At 48.4% G+C, this 24,044-nt stretch overlaps 1 protein-coding gene across 4 annotated transcripts in view; it reads left to right on the top strand.

The window, feature by feature from the left end:
- Mad1l1 (MAD1 mitotic arrest deficient 1-like 1) overlaps positions 1-24,044 on the top strand; it is a 312,920-nt gene that overhangs the window by 15,876 nt on the left and 273,000 nt on the right. For all 4 annotated transcript variants that reach the window (NR_152617.1, NM_001359025.1, NM_010752.3 and 1 more), the window contains exons 5-9: positions 2,036-2,160; positions 2,737-2,818; positions 5,169-5,299; positions 5,404-5,518; positions 9,885-9,946. Coding sequence is in view for 3 of the 4 variants with exons in the window: in NM_001359025.1 (NP_001345954.1) it covers positions 2,036-2,160; positions 2,737-2,818; positions 5,169-5,299; positions 5,404-5,518; positions 9,885-9,946 (515 nt within the window). In the remaining variant the exon portion in view is untranslated. The remainder of the gene's footprint in view (positions 1-2,035; positions 2,161-2,736; positions 2,819-5,168; positions 5,300-5,403; positions 5,519-9,884; positions 9,947-24,044) is intronic.

Here is a 24,044-nt window from a genome sequence, read left to right as displayed (position 1 = left end):
ACAGAGGCCGGAAGAAGGCGTTAGATCCCCTGGCTACTTTGTGGGTGCTGAGAACTGAATCTGGAAAAGTGGACAGTGTGTTTAACCCGAGCCAGATCTCCAGGCCCTTGATTTTTGTTTTTGTTTTTGTTTTTTTTTAAAGATTCTATTTATTATATATAAGTACACTGTAGCTGTCTTCAGATACTAGAAGAGGGCATCAGAGCTCATTACAGATAGTTGTGAGCCACCATGTGGTTGCTGGGAATTGAACTCATGACCTCCGGAAGAGTAGTCGGTGCTCTTAACTGCTGAGCCATCTCACCAGCCCTGTTTATTTATTTATTTTTTTGAGACAGGTTCTCACTGTGTGGCCCATGCTGTCCTCAGACTTACCCTTTAACTCAACCTTAGACTTGCATCCCTCCAGCCTCAGGCTCCCAGGGGTTAGGATTAAAGGTCTGCGCCCTGTGATCTGGTTTGAACATGCTCTTTTTTCATTTTGCTTCTTTTAAGTTTATTCATGCTAGCATGACGTGTGTGTGTGTGTGTGTGTGTGTGTGTGTGTTGCAAATGTGGAGCTTAGAGGCCGATGGTGAAGTTGGCTTTCCCCCTGCTTTATGTGAGTCCTTTCTGAGTGGCCAGTGCTTTGCAGTTGAGCTGTCCCACCAGCCCTGGTGATTGTCTGCCTGTCTCCCCCTTCTTTTCTTTCTTTTTTTAGTTTTTTTCTTTCTTTCTGTTTTTCTTTTTTTCGTGTCAGGGATTTATGTAGTTCAGGCTGGCCTCAAACTAGCTATATAGCCAAAGATAATGTTGAGAGACTTTTCTCCCTAGGCTATGTCTGCTCTTCCCCTGTAAGGGACAAAAGACACTCGTGGGGAAGCAGTGAGTTTGTTAGGTTTATGCATGTGAATATAGGTGCTCATGGAAGCTGTGTGCTGGAGGCATTGTGTTCCCCAGAGCTGGCATTACAGACAGGTGTGCCACCCGGTGTGAGTGCTGGGGACTGAATCCGGGTGCTCTGGAAGAGTAGTATGTGCTCTTAACAACTGGGCCCTATCTCTGTTTTCAACTTTTATATATATCTGTTTTCAACATTCATTCATTCATTCATTCATTCATTCATTTATTTAGGATTTTTCGAGACAGGGTTTCTCTGTGTAGCCCTGGTTGTCCTGGAACTCACTCTGTAGACAAGGCTGGCCTCGAACTCAGAAATCCGCCTGCCTCTGCCTCCTGAGTGCTGGGATTAAAGGCGTGCGCCACCATGCCCGGCTATTCATTTATTTTTTAAGCCAAGATCTTACTCTAGAGCGCTGGCCGGCCTTAGACCCATATAGTTCTCCTGCTTCTGCCTCTGAGCGCCAGGATTAGAGATGTGTGCCTTGTGCTTTACCTTCTTTTGAGTTTTTATTTTGAGATAGGTTCTCAGTAAGCTGCTCAGATTGGCTTTGAACCTACTCTGTAGCCTTCATGGCGATTAAACTTTTAACTCACCTGCTTCAGCCTCCCAAGTAGCTGTCTTAACAGGCCTGCTTCACCAGCTGAGCTCTGAAGCTAAGTTCTGATGATGACCTACATCTTGGCCAGGACCTTGCTGTCTTTCCATCCTGGGTTACGTTATGTTGGAATGTTGACATGCAGATGCTATGGAGGCTTGGAGTGTGATGGAGGTCCGAGGTGTGGAAAATGCTGAAGTAGACATGTGGGGTCCAGGATGCTGGATGTGGTACCCTGTATGGAGGCTAATAGACTTTAGAGTATCAGACGTAGCTAGGACCAGCTTCCCTAGAGGCTCTGACCCTCATCTGTGTCAGTGGTGTGGAGCACAAGGCAGGCATTGAGCCGGGATGCTCATGAGAGACAGTGTTGTCTACTCGCCACATGCTTCGAGGACAGGGGGCTCTGTTCTGTCCTGAGCAGCACATGGAGGCACACTGCCCTTCCTTTCTCTTTGGTCTCAGTGAGGGAGAGCTGTGCTTGGGTACTTTTGGTTCATTGTCTGCGTGCAGTTGGGGCCTCACTGAGCAGCCAGTTTTGCTTTCTTAACTTCCAGATGATTAGTTCATTGAAGGGGCGTGTCTCGGAGCTGCAGTTGAGTGCCATGGACCAGAAGGTACAGGTCAAGCGGCTGGAGTCTGAAAAGCAGGAGCTGAAGGAGCAGCTGGAGCTGCAGCAGCGGTGAGAGCCTGACCAGTCGCTAAGACAGTCCAAAGGCTGCATGGAGGACACAGCGAGGCCTCTGGACTTGGGAAGTGTGTGTCAGAATAAGACGGTGACAGCCTCGTTCCCTTCTTCCTGGGACTGGCTTCCACAGAGGGACGAAGCTACGCTAGGTTTTTGAGGGCGTGGGCTGCTGTGCTTGGGCAAGCTGTTCTAGGTCACAGAGGACACAGATATGTGGTAGCTAGTGGGTGGCAGTCAGGAGCCTTTGGATTCTGCCTTGAAGGTCTGGCCCTTACCCTAGGGCAGGCATTGCCTTAGGATTGTACCCTTAGTGTGGGCAGGCCTGGGTGGCCTCTGATGCTTGCTGTGACGCCAGGCTAGCAGACACTGTGGATTGAGTGGTGGATAGAGAACTAGGTCGTGCCACAGGAAGCCTGGGCTCCCTTGTAGCCCCATCAGACAATGTCACAGTCTTAAAGGTTGGCTTAGGACTTGAGGTTCCCTGGATAAGGGGTGTGTGTGTGTGTGTCCAGGCTAGGGGTAAGGTTAAAGTGGCATTATGGACTGACCTTGCATGTACTTCTCTCACAGGAAATGGCAAGAGGCAAATCAGAAGATCCAGGAGCTGCAGGCCAGTCAAGATGAGAGAGCTGAGCATGAGCAGAAGATTAAGGTAGATGCTTCCTGCCAGACTGTGCAGCTTCCTATACCAGGCAGGGGTGGGACAGCCCTCCTGTCACTCACACACCTTCCTGCCTAGACGTGTGCTCAGTGGCATATGAGGATGCATGCTGATTGCCTTGTGGATGCCAGGCCCTGTGCTGGCTCCTTGGAGGCCACAGTGAGTGCTCAAGTGCCCCAGTGATGACGACCCACTAGAAATCCATGGGAAAAGGCTAACACAGAGGACTGCAATCTAGGCTTAGAGAGCCCAGCCACAGAGGCCAAGATGAGACACTATGAGTTTGAGAGCGAGTGCTCCATGAAGTAGAGTTGGGGGTGGAGATCCTGTGCAAGTCTGCACAGCTAAGCATGGCCGAGCGAGATCACCACTCCAGGGCTCTGATTTAAGTTCAGCCTCCTTTATTCTGGTGGGTGTTGCTGGAGAGGTGCCGCCGCCGAGACCTCCCTTCCATGGTTTCCTGTTGCCTTTACTGTGATAGCCAGTCCTGGGAAGGAGACTGTGTCAGTTGTCTCCCTCTCTGTGTGGTGTGAGCACCAAGGCAGTAGGCTCTGCTCCTTGTGCCTCTGGCACTGCTTTACCTGGCTCTGTTGTCTTTTGGACTTATTTGCTTAAAGATCAATTTTTATTTTTATATGTGTGGGTATGGGTGTCTGCAGAGATCAGAAGAGGCCTGGAATTGGAGTTAAGATGCTAGCTGCCTAACCAGATGCTAGGAACTGAATTTGGGTCCTCTGGAAGAGCAGCAAGTATTGTTAGTTGCTGAGCCTTCTCCCTAGGCCCGAGTCCAACCTTCTTACCTCTCACAATTCCCTTGTGCATAGAGGTTGACCAGTTGGTCTTCTCTGTCTCTTTGTTCCCACTACTTGACTCTACCTGGATGGAGCTGGGCTCTATGAAGGGTCCTGATCAATTGTTTTGGTCCTGGTTTTATATATAGCTTGTTCAGTGACTTGTCACTAGGTTCCTGTGCTACCTTGTTGAGAGTCATAGTGACAGGTGCAGTGTAGGTACGCCTGCTGCACAGTGGGAACAGATGCAAGGGTTGCAGGTTCACCACCCACGTGGCAGAAGCTGACCACAGCGGGCCAGAGGGGCCTGTGGCACTGAACCGTTGGGGACCAGAGGGCTGGATGGTGTGTGGCCAGGCACAGGCAAGAGGGACAGTGGTGTGGGTACTGGCTCTTGGGTGCTCCAGTGCTGCTCCAGAGGTGGTGTTGAGGATGCAGCATAGCGGGTTAGCCTTGGAACACTTCCTACACTGTCTGGACTGTGGAGACCATTGAGGTCCTAGGACAAGTTAGAAGACCTTTGCTTTGCTTAAAAAAAGAAAAAAAAAAAAAAGGAAAAAAAAAAGAAAAAAGAAAAAAAGAGGCAGCCGGGCAGTGGTGGCACACACCTTTAATCTCAGCACTTGGGGAGGCAGAGGCATGCAGATTTCTGAGTTCGAGGCCAGCCTGGTCTACAGAGTGGGTTCCAGGATGGCTAGGGCTACACAGAGAAACCCTGTCTCGAAAAACCGAGGGAAAAAAAAAAAAAGAGAGAAGAAAAGAAAAAAAAAAAAGAAAAAAGAAAAGAAAAGAGAAAGGCTTATTTAATTAAAAATTAGGTATATATGTAGGTATGTATGTGTAAGAATGTGTGTGTGAATGCGGGTGTACGGGCATGCCAGAGACGTCATATCCCCTGGGCCTGGAGTTACAGATAGTTGTGAGTTTGACATGTATGCTGGGGGTCAGTGTTGTTCCTTAGGATGTTATCTACTTTTTTCTTTTCTGGACAGGTCTGGTTGGCTTTGTTTTTCATTTAATCTATCTATCTATCTTCCTTCCTTCCTTCCTTCCTTCCTTCCTTCCTTCCTTCCTTCCTTCCTTTATTTATTTCTGCAAGTCGTTCTATGTAGCCCTGGCTGTTCTGGAAATCACTATGTAGACCAGGCTGACCTTGAACTCACAGAGATCCACTTGTCTCTGCCTCCTGAGTGCTGAGATTAAAAGCCTGTGTTACTATACCAGTCTTTAAAAAAAAAAAAAGTGTGTGTGTGTGTGTGTGTGTGTGTGTGTGTGTGTGTGTGTGTGTTAGGAAGCATTGAGGGGATTTAGGGCCTCATACTTTCTTGCATGGCAAGTGATTACTGACCGAGCAGGTTCCCTAGCTTCTGACACCTCCATTTTTTTGTGTCTTCTCTTAAACTGACTGTCATGATCTCCATGTCTGTCTGTCTGCCTTCTCCAGATCATTCCGTGGTTGAAGACCTGCATGTCTTTCAGCCCAGCCTCTCTGTTTTACAGAGGCTGTGTGTGCAGTTCTTCTGGCTGCTTACTCTCTCTCTCTCTCACAGGACCTGGAGCAGAAGCTGTGTCTACAAGAGCAGGATGCAGCTGTGGTGAAGAGCATGAAGTCTGAGCTGATGCGGATGCCCAGGATGGAGCGTGAGCTGAAGAGGCTGCATGAAGAGAACACTCATCTAAGGTGAGGGCTCATGCACAGCCTGCTGCCCCTAGTTGGTAGTTGGGCCCTGGGCTTGGTGTCCCTGGGGCTTGTCCTCCACGTGCGTGACTGTTCTGGCCCTGTAGGGAGATGAAGGAGACCAATGGGCTGCTCACAGAGGAGCTGGAAGGTCTGCAGAGGAAACTGAGCCGGCAGGAGAAGATGCAGGAGGCTCTGGTTGACCTGGAGTTGGAAAAGGAGGTGAGTAGTGGGTGAGTTGTCTCTCCGGGGCCGTCCTCTGCCCTGGCCGGAGCACCCTGAGCATCTCCATTACACCTTGTAGTTGGTCAGCTGTGGGGATGCCGTGCTTGTGTGGTGGGTAGTACAGTCAGTTATGAGATTCTCCATTACACGTTGTAGTTGGTCAGCTGTGGGGATGCCGTGCTTGTGTGGTGGGTAGTACAGTCAGTTATGAGATTCTCCATTACACGTTGTAGTTGGTCAGCTGTGGGGATGCCGTGCTTGTGTGGTGGGTAGTACAATCAGTTATGAGATTCTCCATTACACGTTGTAGTTGGTCAGCTGTGGGGATGCCGTGCTTGTGTGGTGGGTAGTACAATCAGTTATGAGATTCTCCATTACACGTTGTAGTTGGTCAGCTGTGGGGATGCCGTGCTTGTGTGGTGGGTTGTACAATCAGTTATGAGATTCTCCATTATACGTTGTAGTTGGTCAGCTGTGGGGATGCCGTGCTTGTGTGGTGGGTAGTACAATCAGTTATGAGATTCTCCATTACACGTTGTAGTTGGTCAGCTGTGGGGATGCCGTGCTTGTGTGGTGGGTAGTACAATCAGTTATGAGATTCTGCAGTCACTGCTGCCTGTTGCAAATAGGAGCTTCTTTGATTAAAGCTCACAGTGATACATATTTTATGGGCATAAGTGTAGCTGCTTAGAAGGCAACTTGACAGACTCACTACACACAATAGCTGTTGCTTCTGTACTGAGGTCTGTCCTCAGCCATGAGCTTTTGACTGGGTTTACAGTACCAGATGGGGTTCCCTCTTCTGGAGTGAGCATCAAATCCAATTAGAAAGCAGTTGGTTACCCTGGTAACATACCTGCCATTGTTGCACATGTAGGCTCATTTTGGCTGCTTGTTATTGTGCACACAGGCTCTAAAGCTGGGTAAGACTGTTAAAGACAGTTTTTCCCATCGGCCTGCATAGTATCTTGCAGACCTCCAAAGACTTGCTAGCAGGGAGGAAGCTTCTAGCTCAGTTCTAGCTTGATTTATCTGTTCTTGATGGCATGTGCTGTCTTTAGCAACAACATCTTACTATGTAATTCTGGTGGTCAACCAATAGCAATGGCTATTTTCCTACATTGTATTAGAGCCTCAGAAGCCTCTCCTTTTGTTTTGAGATGGCCTCACTCTTAACCTGGGGCTAGCTAATTCAGCTAGGCTGGGTGATCAGTGAGCTCTGCCTATCTGTTCTCCTCCAGCATTGGATTTTAGGTGTTTGTTCTATGCCCAGTTTTTGTTAAATGAGCATTAGGGAGTGAATGCAGGTTTCATGCTTGTGTGATAATCTGTTTGCTTGACTGAACCATCTCCCAAGCTCCATCTCTGGCTTCTTTTAGAAGTCCAAGCCAGATGAGTTTCTGTTGGCACCAGAGAGTTCTCTGTGACCAGCCCGTGCTGCAGTTCCTATCTATTTGTGCTGTCCCAGACAGGCCTCTCTTGGACACTGGCTTTATAGGCAAAAAGACCTGGAACTTCTTTTGTCCTTTCCTCTGGCATTCTGTCCAGAGAGCCATTCTTTTATTCTTGCATGAGGGAGTTAAGTATAGAGCAAGCAAAGGTAAACGAGCAGTATAATAAGCAGCAGCTAGAGATGCAGCAGACAGTGCAAAGCAGCTCACTGAGAGCTTACAGCATCCCACAGAGACAGCTCAGAAGTCCTGCTGGGGTCCCAGGAGACTGTTGTGGGTACAGTGTCTCTGCATGGCTGAGGCTTTCGGCTTCACACTCCCACAACAGGAATTTTTATACCATGAATAAGCAGTGGTTACCTTTGTTGGATGCTTCCCCCTTTAGCTATTTTTTTTTTTTTTTTTTTTTTTGGTTTTTCGAGACAGGGTTTCTCTGTATAGCCTTGGCTATCCCGGAACTCACTTTGTAGACGAGGCTAGCCTCGAACTCAGAAATCCGCCTGCCTCTGCCTCCCGAGTGCTGGGTTTAAAGGCGTGCGCCACCACGCCCGGCTCCCCTTTAGCTATTCTTAAGCCCCCACCCCTAGCCCCCCAGACAGGGTTTCTCTGTGTATCCCTGGCTATTTTGGAACTTAACTCTATAGACTAGGCTAGCCTCGAACTCAGATCCACCTACCTCTGCTTCCTGAGTTCCACTACTGGGCAGGCACCAAGATTTTGTAATGTCATAATTCATAGCAGCTTGTAGTTCTCGTTTCTCCTTGTTGCTGGACCAGGGGCCAGCCTGTCCCAGATCTTGACATAAACTGGTTGGACTCTGAGATAATGAAGGCCACCTTGGTCCGTGAGCCCACTTTCATGAGCCCAAATGTCATGCAAACAGCACATGACATTTACCAACATAATTTATATCACACCTGGATGTAATGTTTTTTGTTTGTTTGTCTTTGACAGTTTTGAGGTTTAGGGCGCTTAGCTTGAAGTCCTATATGGAAGTGTGCTTGCTGTTGACACTGGGTCTATCCATGCCCACCTGTGAAAAGTGGTCAGGGCCTAGCTGGGAACAGTGTCCTGTAATGCTGGTGGTGGAAAAGTTAGTAGCTGAGCAGCTGTCCCACCCTTTTAAAGTTTTTATTTTATGTTTGTGTGTGTGAGTATGTGTGTGTGTTAGAAAGAGTGAGTACATGTGTCTTAGTGTATGTGTGTATGTATGTATATATGTGTGTATGTGTAGGTATGCATGTGAGAAAAAAATGAGTGCACATGCCACAATGTATATGTGTATGTAGATATGTGTGTGTGTATGTATGTGAGAAAAAGTGAACCCATGTGCCACAATGTATATACATTTTGTGTGTGTGTGTATATGCATATATATATGTGTGCTTGTGTGTGTATATCTGTATGTATGTGGGAAAGAGCAAGTGTGTGCATGTGCAGTGGTGTTTGTGTGGATTTTCCAGGACAATTTGTGAGAGTAAGTTTTCTCCCACTGTGTGTATTCTGGGGCTCAGACTCAGGTCGCCAGGCATGGTAATGAGCTCCTTTATCTTGCTGGCCCTCGCTATGCTGCCCGTCCTGGGCACAGGTTTTTTTGTTTGTTTGTTTGTTTTTTTAAAAGTCTAGTTAGTTTTTATTTAACAAATCTCCAAAAGCTTTTTAAGGGAGAGTTGAAAGGCCAATCAACAGATTGTTCACAAAAATTAAATATCCATCTGAGTTTAAAAGGTGAGTCCATACCTTAAATGCTATACCAAAGTCTGCTCTAAATGTAAAATAGGAAACTATGCATATGTTTCTTCCACTATAGAAGCAAATAAAATAACATTTATAATATCTTAGGTTTTATATTGACTATTTAGCTATAACTTACAACAATTATTTATAAAGAAAAAATAACATGATAATTTGAATTTTATCAAAATTGGAAACTTTGCAAAATGAAAAGTTGACAGTATGAAAACATGAGCTGGGCACAGGTTGTTTTTTGTTTTTTTGTCAGTATTATTCTTGGCTGGCTTGGAACTTCCTATGTAGACCAGGCTGTCTCTGGACTTTCAGAGGTCTGCTTGCTTTTCCCTCCAGAGTTCTGGGATTAAAGCCATGGGGCATGCCTTGTGGGCCGAGAACCTTTAAAAACAATTTTATTTAACTTTTTGTTGAATTTGTGAATTTCATATCATGAACCCCAATTCCATTCATCTCTTTGTCCTCTGCCCTCTGCCCTTGTAACTTCCCCCCAAAAAGAAAGAATTGTTGTAGGAACTGTAGTGTTCATTGCAAAGAGTCATTTGGCTGGTTTGAGGTCTCTGGCTTCTGCTACACTATTAGTTCCTGACCGGAACTCCTCTCAGATATCCTGTGGCATAGAGATCTTGCAGCTTTGGATCTGCAGGGCTGGTAGGTCCAGAATCATGAGTGAACCCTTGGTATCAGCTATGTGCTGGCCCCCTAAAGATGGGGCTGATCTGAAGCACATATTCATTTCAGCTCCAAAGGGGTAGGGAGAGAGACTTTGTGGGAATCAAGCTGGTCTGGAGCAGGCACACGGGCATAGATGACCCTGTTTCCTCCTCATGGCTTGCTAGCCCGCATCTAAGTCATTTTGGTCCTGGCCTACCATAGAATTAGGGAAACCGTGGCTCTAGAACAGAGTTTGTCGGTCAGTAGGTCTAGGACTTAGCATTCTAGGACTTAGCTTTCTGAAAGAGGCTCCTGGCTAATTTGGCTGGACTTGCACCATGGGGCAGGAAGGAGCAAGGCCTAGGCCAGTCATGTACCTTCATCTGCTAAGATCACCTAACCACCTGTGATCACAGATAGGATGGGAGACTCCAGTACCTTTGTCATTGTTTGCTTTCACATGACAGTTGCTGGGCAAGAGATACTGATGGCTATAACTGTCTTTCTAGAAGCTACTTGCAAAGCTGCAGAGCTGGGAGAACCTGGACCAGACCATGGGCTTGAATCTCAGGTAGGTAAGCTGTTGCTGTCTTCACCCCTGGCTGCTGGCTTCCAGTGCTTTCTTCTGCCTCCTGGCTCAGAGTCTGCAGAGGACAGGGCAGGCAGGCTCCTTCTTGTGCTGTGGTGAGGAGCTCTTGTTTAGGCTTAATGAGTGCTTTACATGGCAGGGCGATTGAGCCTTACTGTAAAGACTGTTGAGAATCTGTATCTCCACAGAGCTGATGGTGGGGAAAGGGCATTGCAATGGCCTGCATGCTCACAGGACCCAGTGCATGTAAGGAAGTCACTGCTTTGGGGGAAAATGATAAACTTTGGGGATTGACTGACTGAGTTAAAACCCAATAATACTGGAAGATTCATGTCCCACTGGGTCCTTTGGAGCATCTCATGTTACTGGTCTGTGTCAGGTATGAGTGCAGAAATGCAGAGTGGATCACAGGGCAGAGATGCTGGGCACTGTGTGTTCAACACATAGCAAGGGCAGGGTGTTCCCTGTGGCTTTCCCATCTGTACAGTTGTGAGGTGTCATTCACTGATGGCCTGATGCATTTGTAGTTCAGTTTTGGGTTGACTCTCAGCTGCCATCAACAGCTGTGATCCCTGAGTCTTGGTCTGGCTGTCACCCTTCATGATGGCTGTGTCTGTTCTAGGACTCAGGGCAGTTGTGGTGTATTAGTTGGGATAAGGTGTTGGAGCTAAGGCCTGTGGGATTCAAGCAGCCCTTTGTTGTAATACTTCCGGCTTGCTGGCTGTCTTCCTGCTGCTCTGAGTAACAAGGCCAGATGAAAACTGCCTGAGCTCAGCTGTCTTATAATCACACTGTCCCCTGCTGGCTCTGGAGCCGTCACCTTTTGATGGCAGCATTGCCTTCCATTCTGTTACTTGACAGTGCCTCTTCATTTCCTTTCCAGTCCATCTGCAGAACCCTTCTTTCAGAGGCTGGCCCAGCAGGCCCAGTGCTGTGTGCTTCCTCCTGTCTTCTGGGCTTGTTAGCTGCCGGCAAGGGTCCCTCCTACCCCTGGGGATACTCTGCCCAGACAAGACACCTCCGTGACTTCTTTCTTGTGATGGAGATCAGAGGCCCCTCATGCCCAGTTGGACCAGCCCTGTTGGAACACTGGTGTTCTGGTTTGCCTGCGTGTCTGGTGCCTGCCGCATGGTACTTAGTGTCAATCAGTTCTGTGGAGCCGTTGCCTTGGCTGGAGTAGCACAGGTCACAGTGGCCAGGTTGCAGTGTCTAGCTGCTGTGTGAGCCCTTTCCCCAACTGACTGCCCTGTGCAGAGCTTGGCTGCTTTGAGGGCAAGCTGATCCTTGGTTGCTGTCTAGCTACCTGGGCCAAGCAAGAGAGAGGAGTGGGTGCTTATGGTGCTCCACATTCTCATCGAGGAATGCGGGGAGACCCTTCTTAGGAGCCATACTGCCCTGGACCCCTCTTCTCTTAACTGAGGAGTGCAGGGCTTCTACCAGCTGTGTTTGTAAGGTCCAGCAGGCTCATGTCCTTAGGAAGCATCTCAGCTGGTAACTATCCTTTCTAGAAGGCAAAGGGCACTGGTCTCTTGCTTCATAGCCCCCTTGGTCTCCTGATAGCTGCCGTTCATGCATTGCCCTGGGCTGCTAGGCTGCCTGGCACCTTGGAAGCTCAGTGTCACCTGCTTACCTTCCCTGTGCACCAAGGGCAGAGATTTGGGTACAGGCCAGGGTCAAGGCTGAACTCTGGGTGACATGGATTCACCCTTGTGGCTACACTTGTTCTGTGATGGTGACAGATGCAGACCAGCTGTATTAAATGTGCTCCCTTAACATGAGAAGCTGGGTCTGGGGCCAGGACATATGCTGGAGTGTGCACTAAGAATGTGTGATGCAGCCAGGTGTGGTAGTGCAGGCCTTTAATCCCAGCACTCGGGAGGCAGAGGCAGGCGGATTTCTGAGTTCCAGGACAACCTGGTCTACAAAGTGAGTTCCAGGACAGCCAGGGCTACACAGAGAAACCCTATCTCGAAAAAACTAAAAAAAAAAAAAAAAAAAAAAAAGAAAAAAAAAAGAAAAGAATGTGTGATGCCTGGGTTTATTTCCCAGCAACTGGTCCTTAACAAGTGGATGGGGGCTGAGGTACTCAGTGGATGAATCCATTACCATGCAAGCCAGACAGCCTCAGGTAGATCTCTAGAATGTAGGCAAGGGTACAGGAGAGAACCAGTTCCACACAGCTGTCCTCTGTCCTTCGTACATGAGTTGCTGGGATTTGAACTCAGGACCTTTGGAAGAGCAGTCAGTGCTCTTACGTGCTGAGCCATCTCACCAGCCCCTGTTTCTTTTTTTAACATCTGTCTCTCTTTCTCTGTGTGTGTGTGTTTGTATATGCACATGCATTCGTGAGTTCGTGCCCATCTAGTGTGTAGGTGTCTGTGCAGGCCAGAAGAGGGTGTTGGATTTCCTGGAACTGGAGTTACAGGTGGTTGTGAGCTATCATGTACCCACTAGAAACTGAATATGGATCTTGTAAAACAAAACAAAAACAAAACACACACACACAAAAACTCAGACAGTGAGTGCTTTTAACAGCCGAACCATCTCTTCAGCCCCAAGGCTTCCCCTACCACCACCACCTCCTCCTCCTCCTCCTCCTCCTTCTTCTTCTTCTTCTTTTTTAAAGATTTATTTATTTATTTAATGTATGTGAGTACACTATGGCTGTACAAATGGTTGTGAGCCTTCATGTGGTTGTTCGAATTGAATTTTTAGGACCTCTGCTCGCTCTGGTCAACCCTGCTCGCTCTGGTCAACCCTGCTCGCTCCAGTTGGCCCCGCTTACTCAGTCCGTGCTTGCTCTGACCCAAATATTTATTTATTATTATACTTACGTACACTGTAGTTGATTTCAGACGTACCAGAAAAGGGTGTCAAATCTCATTATGGGTGGTTGTGAGCCACCATGTGGTTGCTGGGATTTGAACTCATGACTTTCAGAAGAGCAGTCAGTGCTCTTACCTGCTGAGCCATCTTACTAGCCCGAACCTTTTATTATTATTATTATTATTATTATTATTATTATTTTTTTTGTGGTAGGTTTTGGGAAGTTGTTTGTGTAAGGCTAGGAGGGTGACTGACTGAAGCATGAGGTACTGAGATTGGACATGATGCAGGACGGGGCAGAAGTAATGGAAGGATGGGGCAAAGTTAGGGTTCAGTGCCAGGACAGAGTCTCCTTAGAAGTCATACATTTGCCTACTCACATAGTCATACATGTATGTACGTATACATAAGCACATATACATACAAATGCACATAAGCACAAACACACAGCACACCCATACACATACATGACTATGTATTAGTTCAAGGATGCACTCTTTAGCTGGAGACAGCCTGCATGTCTACCTGTCTGATGTGTAACACTGTGGATTCTGAGATGTAGCAACCAGTAGGTGGCACTGCCTCCTTGATGATCAGCTTTCTTCAAGGAGGCCTGTGAGCACCTGTGGCAGCCTGTCTTGGGGCTTACTGCCCTTCCATAGGAACTTCCTCACTAGTATCAGGGATCTTGTTAACTGAGGCACAAGGGGTCTGGGTCCACTGGCTGCCTTCTTATGGACAGGCAGGTTGTCACCAAAGTCTGTGCTCTCCCTGTCTGTCTGTCCATCTGTGACCATCATCTCTCAGAGTCCTTGTCCCCTAGGGTCTGAGTGCTGATGGTGAATGGTGCAGATCCTGTGAGGATGAGGTCTGGCTACCCCGAGGGGCTCAGCCGTAGTGTGGCTGTTACTTTCCTCATTGCCGTGACAGACAGGTTATCTGACAGAATAGCTTGACTCTGGCTCCAGTGTGAGTGTATAGTCTACCAAGGTGGAGAGCGTGGTGGCAAGAGCATGGGGCAGCTGCTCACATTGTGTCCACAGCTGGGAAGCAGAGAGATGAGTGGAGGCTCAGCTGCTTTCTCCTTTTTATTGAGACCAGCTCACTGAATTGTGCCATCTCCATTCAGGTTGGCTTGAAACTCCATGGAAACACCTTTACAGTCGTGCCAGATGTGTGTCTCCTAGGTAACAGTAAATCCAGCCAAACTGATCATGCAGATTAACCGTCATACCTAGGTTAAAAGAGTGTTTTGGCCTGTGTGAGTTCCTCATGGTGTAACAGTGTTGCTCTCTGCACTGTGACACTTCTTATGTCTGAGGAGCCTAGAGTTATTAGGGGGGAGTGTTTAAGCCACTGTAAACCAGGAATCAGATGCTGAAATCTAACTGTAGATACACTGTGATGTGTCCTATGCATTGGGCCACGTGGGTGAGGAGAAATGGGCCTGTCAACCTGTGTCCAGTGCATGGAATCATGTGGGCTGGGTCAGATAGCTCTCTCTACTGTGTGTCTAGTGCACAGGGCCATGTGGGCAGGAACACATGCTTCTGTCTTCCTCTGGTGAATCCAGTGTATGGAGTCCCATGAGCTGGAGCTGACAAATTTGTATCTATTTGTGTCCAGGTCAGTAGGGTCGTGTGGACTGGGGTAAATGTCTCTCTCAGATGCATCTAGTGCCATGGGGCATGGGGGCTGGGGCAGATGGTACTGTTGTGAACGGTGTGGTTATGCACAGAGTCACATGGGGCTGAGCACACAGTGCTCTCTATCTGTGATGTGTCCAGTACATGGTGTCATGTAAGCTGGGGTGGATGTACACAGGGCCATGTGGGCTGGGGGTGGACAGGCTTTGTGCCATGGAGAGTAATGGGCAGGAAAGTGCCTGGCAGTGTACACATATGATGCTGTGGCATGGGGTCAACAGAGCCTTCTGTGTTGTGTGGCAAGTACCAGTGTGGGTAAGCCAGTGACCTTAATCCTCAGGGATTTTTTTGAAGTTCTGTGGGGGGTTGGCACAGTGTTGTCATGAGGAGCATGGAGAGTGATGACATCTTGACCTTGGTCTCTTGGGGCAGACTGTGGGAAAGGGCTTTCAGTATGGAGAGTAAATGACTGCAGACAGAAACAGCCTGCACGATGGTGTGGCTGTGGAGAGAGGCTGGCAGGATGGTTTTGATTGAGAACATTCTGAAAGCTCAGAAAGAAGGGAACCAGAGAGAAGGCACCTGGAAACAACTGCGGCGGATCCAACGCTGGTGACCCTTATGCTAGGGATGAGGCATGTGTTCTCAGCATCGTGCTCACACTGTAGATGCTGCCCCTCATGGGGATGAGGCCACATGTTCTTACCTTCCTGTTGAATTTCCTCACCTGTGTGACTAATTACAGAGCAGGTCATCCTGGGAGTGAGTAGATGCTTCCTTGGGTAAGTATGCTTGACCTGAGTTCCTTCTGGTCATCAATACCCATGTGAAGAACCAAGCATGGCTGCCTGTGCCTGTAACCTGTATCCCTAGCACTGTGAGGGGCAGAGTTCAGAGAGAGACCCCATCCCAAGAGAATAAAGCAGAGAATGACAGAGCAGGACACTTGGACAGCCTCTGCACACATGCATATGGGTGTGTACACATGCACATATGTCCCCTCCCTGCAGAAATCAGGATGTGTGGCCTGGATAGGAAAAAACTATCTGGAGACAACATAATCTTGTAGGGCTTCCAAAGTATCAATAAAAAGCTCTTTGGACCCATCAGCCAGGTCTGCAGGGTCCTAGAACGGGTGACAGTTGACAAGAATAGACGGTATTTCTGAGTACCGTGGTGACCTGTGGGAAGGACACGGCGTGTATAGTAGCATCAAAACAGTGCAGCACTGAGGGATAAATTTAACACAGCATGTCCAAGATCTGTGCTTTGCAAACATTAAGATGCAGCTGTCAGTAATTATGGATGACCTAATAATGGCAGGACGTGGTAAGAGACAGGGGAGGAGAAAATAGACCCTTCCCTCTTTGCTCCCAGGCGCCTGCTCGGCCCCGCACCCTGACACCAGATGGTTTGTTTTTTTTCTGCACAGCAAGCAGTTCTCCAGTAGATGCCAGCTGGGCGTCCTACAATCCAGCTCAGACACTGTCAGAGTCCGGGTTGGATCCCACAGGTTGAGACCTCAGACCTAAATGATTGGCCTACTAGGCTGCCTGTTCTCAATCCTAGGTTGTCACCAAATTCCAAAGACTGGCACCAAGGTGAGGTTCCCAGAAGCCCCTTGGGTTAATTTGCTAGCTGTGCTCAGAGAATGCAGAAACACCTTTATTGTGCCTGTCCATCCTTGTTTGGTTTGTGTTTTTGAGACTCATGTAGCTCAGGCTAGCCTCCGGCTCACTGAGTAGCTGATCCTGAACTCTTGGTCTTGCTGTTTCCACTTCCTCAGTACTAAGATTTTAGGCATTCACCTCTAGGTCCACTTTATATAGTGCTGGGAGTGGAACCAAGGTCTTAGGGCACACTGGGTGTGCTGGCTAGTTTTATGTCAGCTTGACCCAGCTACAGTCATCTGGGAAGAGGAAATCTCAGTTAAGAAAGGCTTCTTCATTAACCCCACAGGTTGGCCTATGATGCCTTTTCTTGGTTAATGATTGATGTCTTGGGGCCCAGCTGACTTGGGGCAGTACCACCCTGGGCAGGTAGTCCTAGTTGGTATAAGAAAGCAGGCAGAGCAAGCCGTGAGGAGCAATCCAATAAGCAGCATTCCTCCATGGTCTCTACTTCATTCGGTTCTTACTTCCAGGTTCATGCCTTGAGCCTCTTCCCTGACTTGCCTGGATGATGGACTGTGATCAATAAACCCTTGGTCTTGGTCATGGTATTTATCACAGCAGTAGTACCTAGCTAAGGCACCAGGCAAGTACTCAACACTCGTCCACCTGAGCCACGTCCTGTGTCTGTCAGCTAATCTTTGCACTATACCTGCACCAGATCGAGTGCTTGAGTCACTCCCCAGTCCTGCATGCTATGGACAGACTGATTTCTCCATGCTGAGGGACAATTACTTTGTTTCCCCTAAGTAAACAGCATTAGCATTGCTTAGATAAATTCCTAAAGGCGTGTTTGGCTTTTTTTTCCTTGGTTCAAAAGAAACTGTGTGTTTAGAATTGATAGCTGATGCCAAATTGCCCTTTGAAAAGCTGTATTTCTACACATTTCCGTCAGGGAATGGGAGCCCATGGCTTAATTGGGTGAGTATGCTTTCGAAGGTTCAAGCAGAGATGCAGAGTGAGTCACAACAGAGCGAGGAGAGCAGGCGACTTTACTGCTTGGCTTTTTAAACACTATACTTAGCAATTCAGATGGAAGCAAGAGGCTTATTAAGCAGGCTCAGAGTGAGTGTTGGACCCTCTGTAGTCAGGCCTGTGTTCTGTGTAGGGAATAATTTGCCAGTGGCTGAATGCCTCTGCTACTTGGCATCTGACTCTGTCACTTTTGTGCCTGAACCTGGCCTTGTTTCAGATCCCTCTGGGTGGTCATTATACCTGTCAGAGTGTGTGTGTGTGTGTGTGTGTGTGTGTGTGTGTGTGTGCTGAATGGCATTGAGAAGTGCTGTGGTGTGGGCCCTGGGAGGCCGGACATCTTCCCACTTCAAACTGCTGACCTCAAATCAGAGTTGGAAGCCAGCAAGTGCTGACCTCGGCTTTGCTGAAGCATCTCTAGGCCAGCCAGATGACACGTTCTGGGGACTAGCTTCCCCGATGTGCAGGCCAATTAGGGGGACTTTGGGGAGAGTGAGTGGGTAGACTCACTTCCAAGATGGGAGCAAATTGGCCAACCCAGCCCCACACTCCGCTAACCTTTCTCTGCTCAATGTTTGTAATGACCCTGGTGTCTTGTTGATGGATATCCAGAGCTTCCAGTGCTTGGAAGGTTAGCGAGCTGCTGGGTGTCTTGATGTCCTTAATGGCTGGCTTTTAGTTGAGGCCTAGCTGTGAAAGAGGGAGAGTCATACCTGCAGTGTGGTCTGTTCCTGGGCTTCAGTTGGCTTATTGCTCACAGCTGCTTATGTTGGGGCCTGTGTTCTGGAGAGGGAGGGACCCTGCTGGCTTATGTGTTTGTGGCGGGCTTTTCCTACCAGTGGTCTCAGGGGCCTTACATATTCACTCATTCCTAACAGAGTCTCCGGCTGTTTTCTGTTCTGGAGATTGTGAAGGTTTTGTGTCAGCTAGCTCATAAGTTTGATGATTTGGTACCTAAGGGAGGGGCTGGTCTTCTGAGCAGTAGGCTTTTAGTAAACACTGGGGGCGAGTGTGATGAGGGGTGTGCTGTGGTGCTTGGCTGTTGCCTCTGGCAAGGCCCTGGGGCGGCCCATTTGTGCCTGCCAGTGGGAAGCAGGGCTTCAGGACCTGTGAGGCTGGGGAAGTAGCTCTTGTGTTTCTTTGCCACTTATAAAGTTGCAGGAGGGTCTTCTTGGGGTACTGATGACTGTCTGCTTGGAGTGGATGGTCTCATCTTTCCATGGGACAGGATGGGAGATAGATGTTCTGTGTTGGCTAGTGTCATCCCTGTGCCTGTCATGTGCCAGAGCAGGGCTGGAGGCAGTGGGATGTAGAGCGTGGAGATGAAATGCTTGCTGGAGCAGACACCACACATGCACACAGGCAGCTACATGTACAGCAGGGAGTGGCTTGGCCCAACCAGTGCTCTCTGCTGTTTCTCACAGTGCCTTTGGGCCTTTCTTCCAGGTTGTGTAGATAGGGCTCATCTCAAGTGCCTGCTTTGGAGTTGATTTAGCAGAACCCAAAGCCTTGAGAGCATTGGGGATGTGATGTGCACCTGGGGTGATGTGTCAGGAGGTGGCTATGGCTGCACCCCTGGTTCACAGTTGGTTTTTGTTCCCTTCCTTCCTCTACTTTTCCTTTCTTTGGTGTGTGCATAATCATACTTATATACATGTATGTGAAGGGCAGAGCTTGAGGTCAGATGTCTTCCTCAATCATGCTCCACCTTCTTTTCTTTCCTTTTTTTAATTGTTAGAGAATTTCACATATGTATTTTGACCAAATATTCCATTTCCTTCCAGCTCCCCCTCACTATCCTCTCCCAACTTCCAGTGTCCTTTCTTTCAACCTACAGAGTCCACTTACTGCCAATGTGTGCATAGGTGTCGGGCCACCTACTGGAACATGGGTACCTTTCATTCTGCTCCCTTCCCCAAGCCCTCTGCCGCCCATGTTGGGATTTCCACTGGCTTGCTCTTGAATAAGTCTTATCCATGCAGCGAGAATCTCTGAGTGCCTAGGTGCAGTGGCCCTGCCATGTCTAGAGAATACTGCTTCACAGCAGGTACCTGTGACCTCTGGCTCTTAGGAACTCTCTAGACCCTCTTTCACAGTGACCCCTGAACCTTGGTGGATGGCTTTTGATACAGATGTCCCGTTTAAGGCTGAGTGCTTCAGTCTCTTATTTTTTGTACACCAACTAGTTACAGGTTTCTGTATTAATGGCTGTCTACCATACAAAGAAGTCTCTTTGATGAAGATTGAGGGATGAGTATGAAGATAAGTACTTATGGGGCAATTTAATACTAGATACTTCAGCAGAACGATAGTAGTAGATTCTCCTTCAGGATTCTTGATCTAGCTAACAGCATAAGGTATAACTGCATCTGTGTGGTGGGCCTTAAGTCAATTAGAAGGTCATTTGTTACACTGTAACACTTGTACTGCTGTTGCCCAGGGAGCATCTCTTGCTAGGCAGGTTGTTGTAGACAGAAGGTTTTACAGCTCAGTAAGACTATGGGTTGCTTAGCTGTCTGGTAGCTTGCACGGCACCTACCTTCATGTGCTATGAAGGCTGCTCACTAGGAATGAAGCTTTCACCTTGGTACCAGCTTGGTTTTTCTCTGTCCTATGACTCAAGTATGTGTCTACTGTATTTTTTAAGGCAGGGTCTGTCACTCAAGCTGAAACTTGCTGTCCTGGTTAGACTGGCCAGTGAGCTCCAGGGATCCTTTCTCCCCTTCTCCAGGGCTGGGATTGCAAGCCTATGCTTTGTACCCCAATGCCTCTTACACCCCCTTTTTTATTTTGAGACACAGATCCTCTCTATGTATCCCCCGCTATCCTGAAACTCACTATGTAGACTAGGCTTGCTTCAAACTCACAGAGATCCTCCTGACTGCTTTCCAGGTACTAGGAGGTGTATCCCACCGTGCCTGGGTCCTTCTCTCGTGCTGCAAGCACTTTCCTGACTAGCCCTGGTGGATTTTGTCTCAGCAGGTGCTTCACTTGAGTCCTGTTACCTACTATGTGTCCTCTTCTGAAGTCAGGAACCCCAGGGTGCCAGGTCCTTCTAACTCTAAGCAGAGTGACAGTCCTGGGGCCCTAGGAAGCGGAACGGCTCTGATAGGAATTTGAAGGGCATCTTGAGGGTGAAACCAACTGAGCATAGACTAGAGTAGGGACTGGAGCCCTCTTCTGAGATGGTCTGTGCCAACCTCCTTTTCACTGAGGGTTTTCCCAAAGCTACCATGGCTCATGGGCTTGCATCATGCAGACTCTGGAGAATAATTAGGAAGTTTGGGGGCTTGGGCTTCCCACATGGCCATCACTCTTATGACCATAAGGTGTGAGATAGTGACCCTGGATGTGTCACCTAGGATCATGCACCTGTCAGGGGCTTTGTCCCTGTCCTTCCTCACAGCAGTTGTTACTGGTGTCAGAAACTGCAAAGCTTTCTCAAGTTGCTCTGTTCATAATAACCTCCCTGTGCTGGGTTGTCTGTTTTTGGGGATTCCCTCGCTGTAGGGTGTCAGAGAACCCAGGTCATTAGTCTTCTATAGTCTCTGCACCCCTTTTCTTGCATCTGGCCTCTCACCTGCAGAATAGAGCTCATGTCTTTCCAGAAAACAGATGGAGGGGCAGCCTAGACCTGGGGGTGGCTGGCCCTCATCCCACACAGGGACTTTGGTAGAGAGCTGGCACACTGAGCCCTTCAAGCAGATGTCTTTATATGGAGCTACAGCAAAGAGAGCAGGTTTGCATTCAGCAGTGGAATTGAATTCTCATTTAAAACTCAGGAGGCTGCAATGCCCTTCCATTCTCTACCCTGCCTTTGTGATACTTGAGCTCTTACATGAATAAAGAGCCCTGACCACCCCCAAATGCAGAGCTACCTTGCATCCGGGCAGGTTGAGCTTAGGTCTTCATTTACATCTTGCCCCACACACAGCCAACCACTGTGCTCTGCTGCCTGCATCTCAGTGAGGGAATTGGACTCTGAGCTCCCATATAAGCATCGGCTTTGAGTCCATGGCTCAAACTCTTCAGTGTTCACCCAGAGCAGGCTGCCTGCTGGGACAGGACCTGAGAATCTGGGTCCTGCCTCCCAGCTTTGCATTGGTATGTGCTCTTCCATCCCAGGGCCTGCGGAAGGAGGTCTTACAGGCAGACCTCTTGCTGTGGGGAAGATGGGCTCAGAGGCAGGTTTCAAGAGTAGTTTCCCAGCTCCTGCTGCCCATGTATCTTCTCCGCTTGACTCTGGCCTTGTCCCTAGGCTCCAGGAGGCCACCTCCTGCCTTTGGTTGGGCAAGATGCTGGCTGGGTGGTGGCAGGTGGAGGATTCTGAAATGAAGCATGAAGCACTGTCACTGTAGCTGTTACACATGTCACACTCATAGGACACAGAGTGCCAGACCATAAGCTGCAGGCATCATTCCATGTCTTCAGAACACACACAGCTTGACAATGGGACATAGCGACAGCTGTCAGGATGTCCTGGGAGTCTGGCTTTGGCTGAAGCTTGGCATTTGCAGAGATCATGGTTGGGAGCACTTGTTGAATGGTGCCAGTGGAGCACATGACAAATGTTACACACAGCACTTCTTCATCTTAACACGAGTGCTAGGAAAATCCTGGGATTGCACACCTGGGTACTTGTCTGGAAAATGCAGTGATCTCTCTGCTCATTCTCGAGCCAGAAAAGCCTCTGAATTGCTTTTTTTTTTCTTCCTTATTTTGTTCTTGTCTTTAAAAATAATGTTTTTATTCCATTTATTTATTTAGTATATGGATATGTATGCACACATGTGCTATGATGCAATATGGTGGCCAGAGTGTGGTCTGTGGATGTCAGTTATTTCTTTCTACATGTAGGTTCCACCATGTGGGTGCCAGTACCAAACTCAGGTAGGCAGGCTTGGTCACAGGTTCCTCTCTATCCCCTGATCCATGTCTCTGACCCTGGTTTTGGTTTTTGAGATAGTGTCTTAGGCTAATCTTGAACTTGCTAAGTATCCAGGAATGACTTTGAACTCCTGATTTTTCTGCTCTGCCTCCCCAGTGATGAGATTATAGGTGTCCACCACTATGTCTGCCCAGTTCATGGGGTCTCACTTTCGTGCATGCTCAGCAAGCATTCTGCCAACTGAAATACAGCCCCATTAGGGAAACAGTTTTCACATAGTTCTTCCCTTAAGTGTGGGATCTCAGTTTGGGTAGAGTTGTGGTTGGTTCACTCAGTTCTGTCTATAAGTGAGGAATCTCATGCCAAGTGGAGTTGTGTTCAGGTAGACTCATCAGGCTGGTATTTCATAGGCCAAAGTATGCTTGTACTGGAGGGATGCTAGAGTGAACCAGAGGAGGCCTGTGACCTGCTCTTAGTGTGGATCTGTCTATCCTCAGAGGCTCTGGCTTCCTATGGCCTATGCAAACTGGGGTGTGGGACTTAGGAATGTTTATTCTGTAACTTGTCATTAGAGGTAGTAGTCTGGTAGCAGCCAGGTGACCTGTGTTTGTGGACTGTACACCTGGTACGTGTTCTAGGGCACCCTATTGGATTGGGGCCAGACCTGTTGCGTATTTGCTGGTTTGATGCTGTTGATGGGAACACAGCCTAGGGCAGGAAACAGGTGCCTTTTTAGAGAACCCACAGCCCACTAGTTTGAAGATAGTTCTTGTTCGGATGGTTCTGAGGTTTCTTAGTTGCTTGCTGGATACACCATTCAGGATATCAATGCTGTATAGTAGCTACAGTCTAGCCTGTACCTTGGTAGCTTCTCTACTCTTCCTCATCTGCCTGTGGCTCTTTATGGCCTCTGCCTGATGGTGTGGGACGAGAGGCCCTTGGAGGGACCAGTGACCCAATGTCAGCCAAGTATGCCTGTGTCTTGCTGGGCTGCGTGGCTGCTCCTGAAGCGTGGTGGGCTCTGCTCTTGGTAACCTCCATCCATCTGGCCTGCCACCTGTGCCAGGCAGCTGGCCCGAAGTCTCTGTGGGCTGTTCAGTCCCATGCTGTCACATTTCCTTTCTGCCAGGGGCCGCCATTTTGGAGCATAGCACAGGCACATGTGGCAGGAAGCCCCAGCTGGAGGCTCTCTTACAGACCTGTCTGTAGTACTTTGGCAAGGCCTGCTGGAAGGCTTGCTCCGCCCACCACCTTTGCCCTGCCTCCCAGCTGGATCTGGAACTGCTCCTGGCGTGGAGGCTGCCTGGTGGAGGCTGCCAGGTAGAGCGCAGGCAGCCGTCACTTGGGAGAGGAAACATTTAACTTTTGAGGCAGCAACACAATACCATCTCCTCTGTGGAGGCGGCCGAGGTAGAAGATTAGCAATTAATTCTTTATTACGCGCAAACTCCTCTTCAGTTCTGTGGACCCAAACAGTCCTCCCGCCTCGAGGAGGGCGGCTCCACTCAGTCCATTCCCCAGTGCACCGCTGCTCGGCTGCTCTTGAGCTGATAGGAATTGCTTACGAGTCTTCATGGAAGACATTCAGATCCGCAGTTCTCTGGCTTCCTACTTGCTCCCCCGCCTTTCCCCCTCTTCTCTGGTATAGTTTATTGTGCTTCGGTCTCAGGAGCATCTTGCTGTTTATTGGGATTGCAATTATAGAATACAGGTATCAGCTGCCTTTTAGGCTAGACAAGTTGTAGCACGCTGATTTTCATTTTCTTTAAATTATAGCTTTTTTTTTTTTTATTGAGGAGAGTGCTGTTATTGGTCTTGCCTTTAGTTTGGACCGTTTTATTGTTTACTGTAGCTTGGATGAACTGTTGGAGGCATGTTGGTAGGTGTTGCTTCTCAGTTATCTGCAAATTATGAAGTGTGATGGTTTGGCGTTGAAGGCACTGTGGGCTATAGGTCATTGTTGTAGTCTTAAAAAAAAAAAAAAAAAACCAAACCAACAGCCACCATGACAGTATGAGTAACTGAACCCAGCGATGCTATGTCCAATAAAACTTTACTTTTGGCCTGAGCATGTAGCT

This window comes from Mus musculus, chromosome 5 (assembly GCF_000001635.26).
Source record: "Mus musculus strain C57BL/6J chromosome 5, GRCm38.p6 C57BL/6J".
Taxonomy (NCBI): Eukaryota; Metazoa; Chordata; class Mammalia; order Rodentia; family Muridae; genus Mus; species Mus musculus.
The sequence above is the reverse complement of the archived record's forward strand: the minus strand, read 5'-3'. Positions and strand labels throughout refer to the sequence as shown.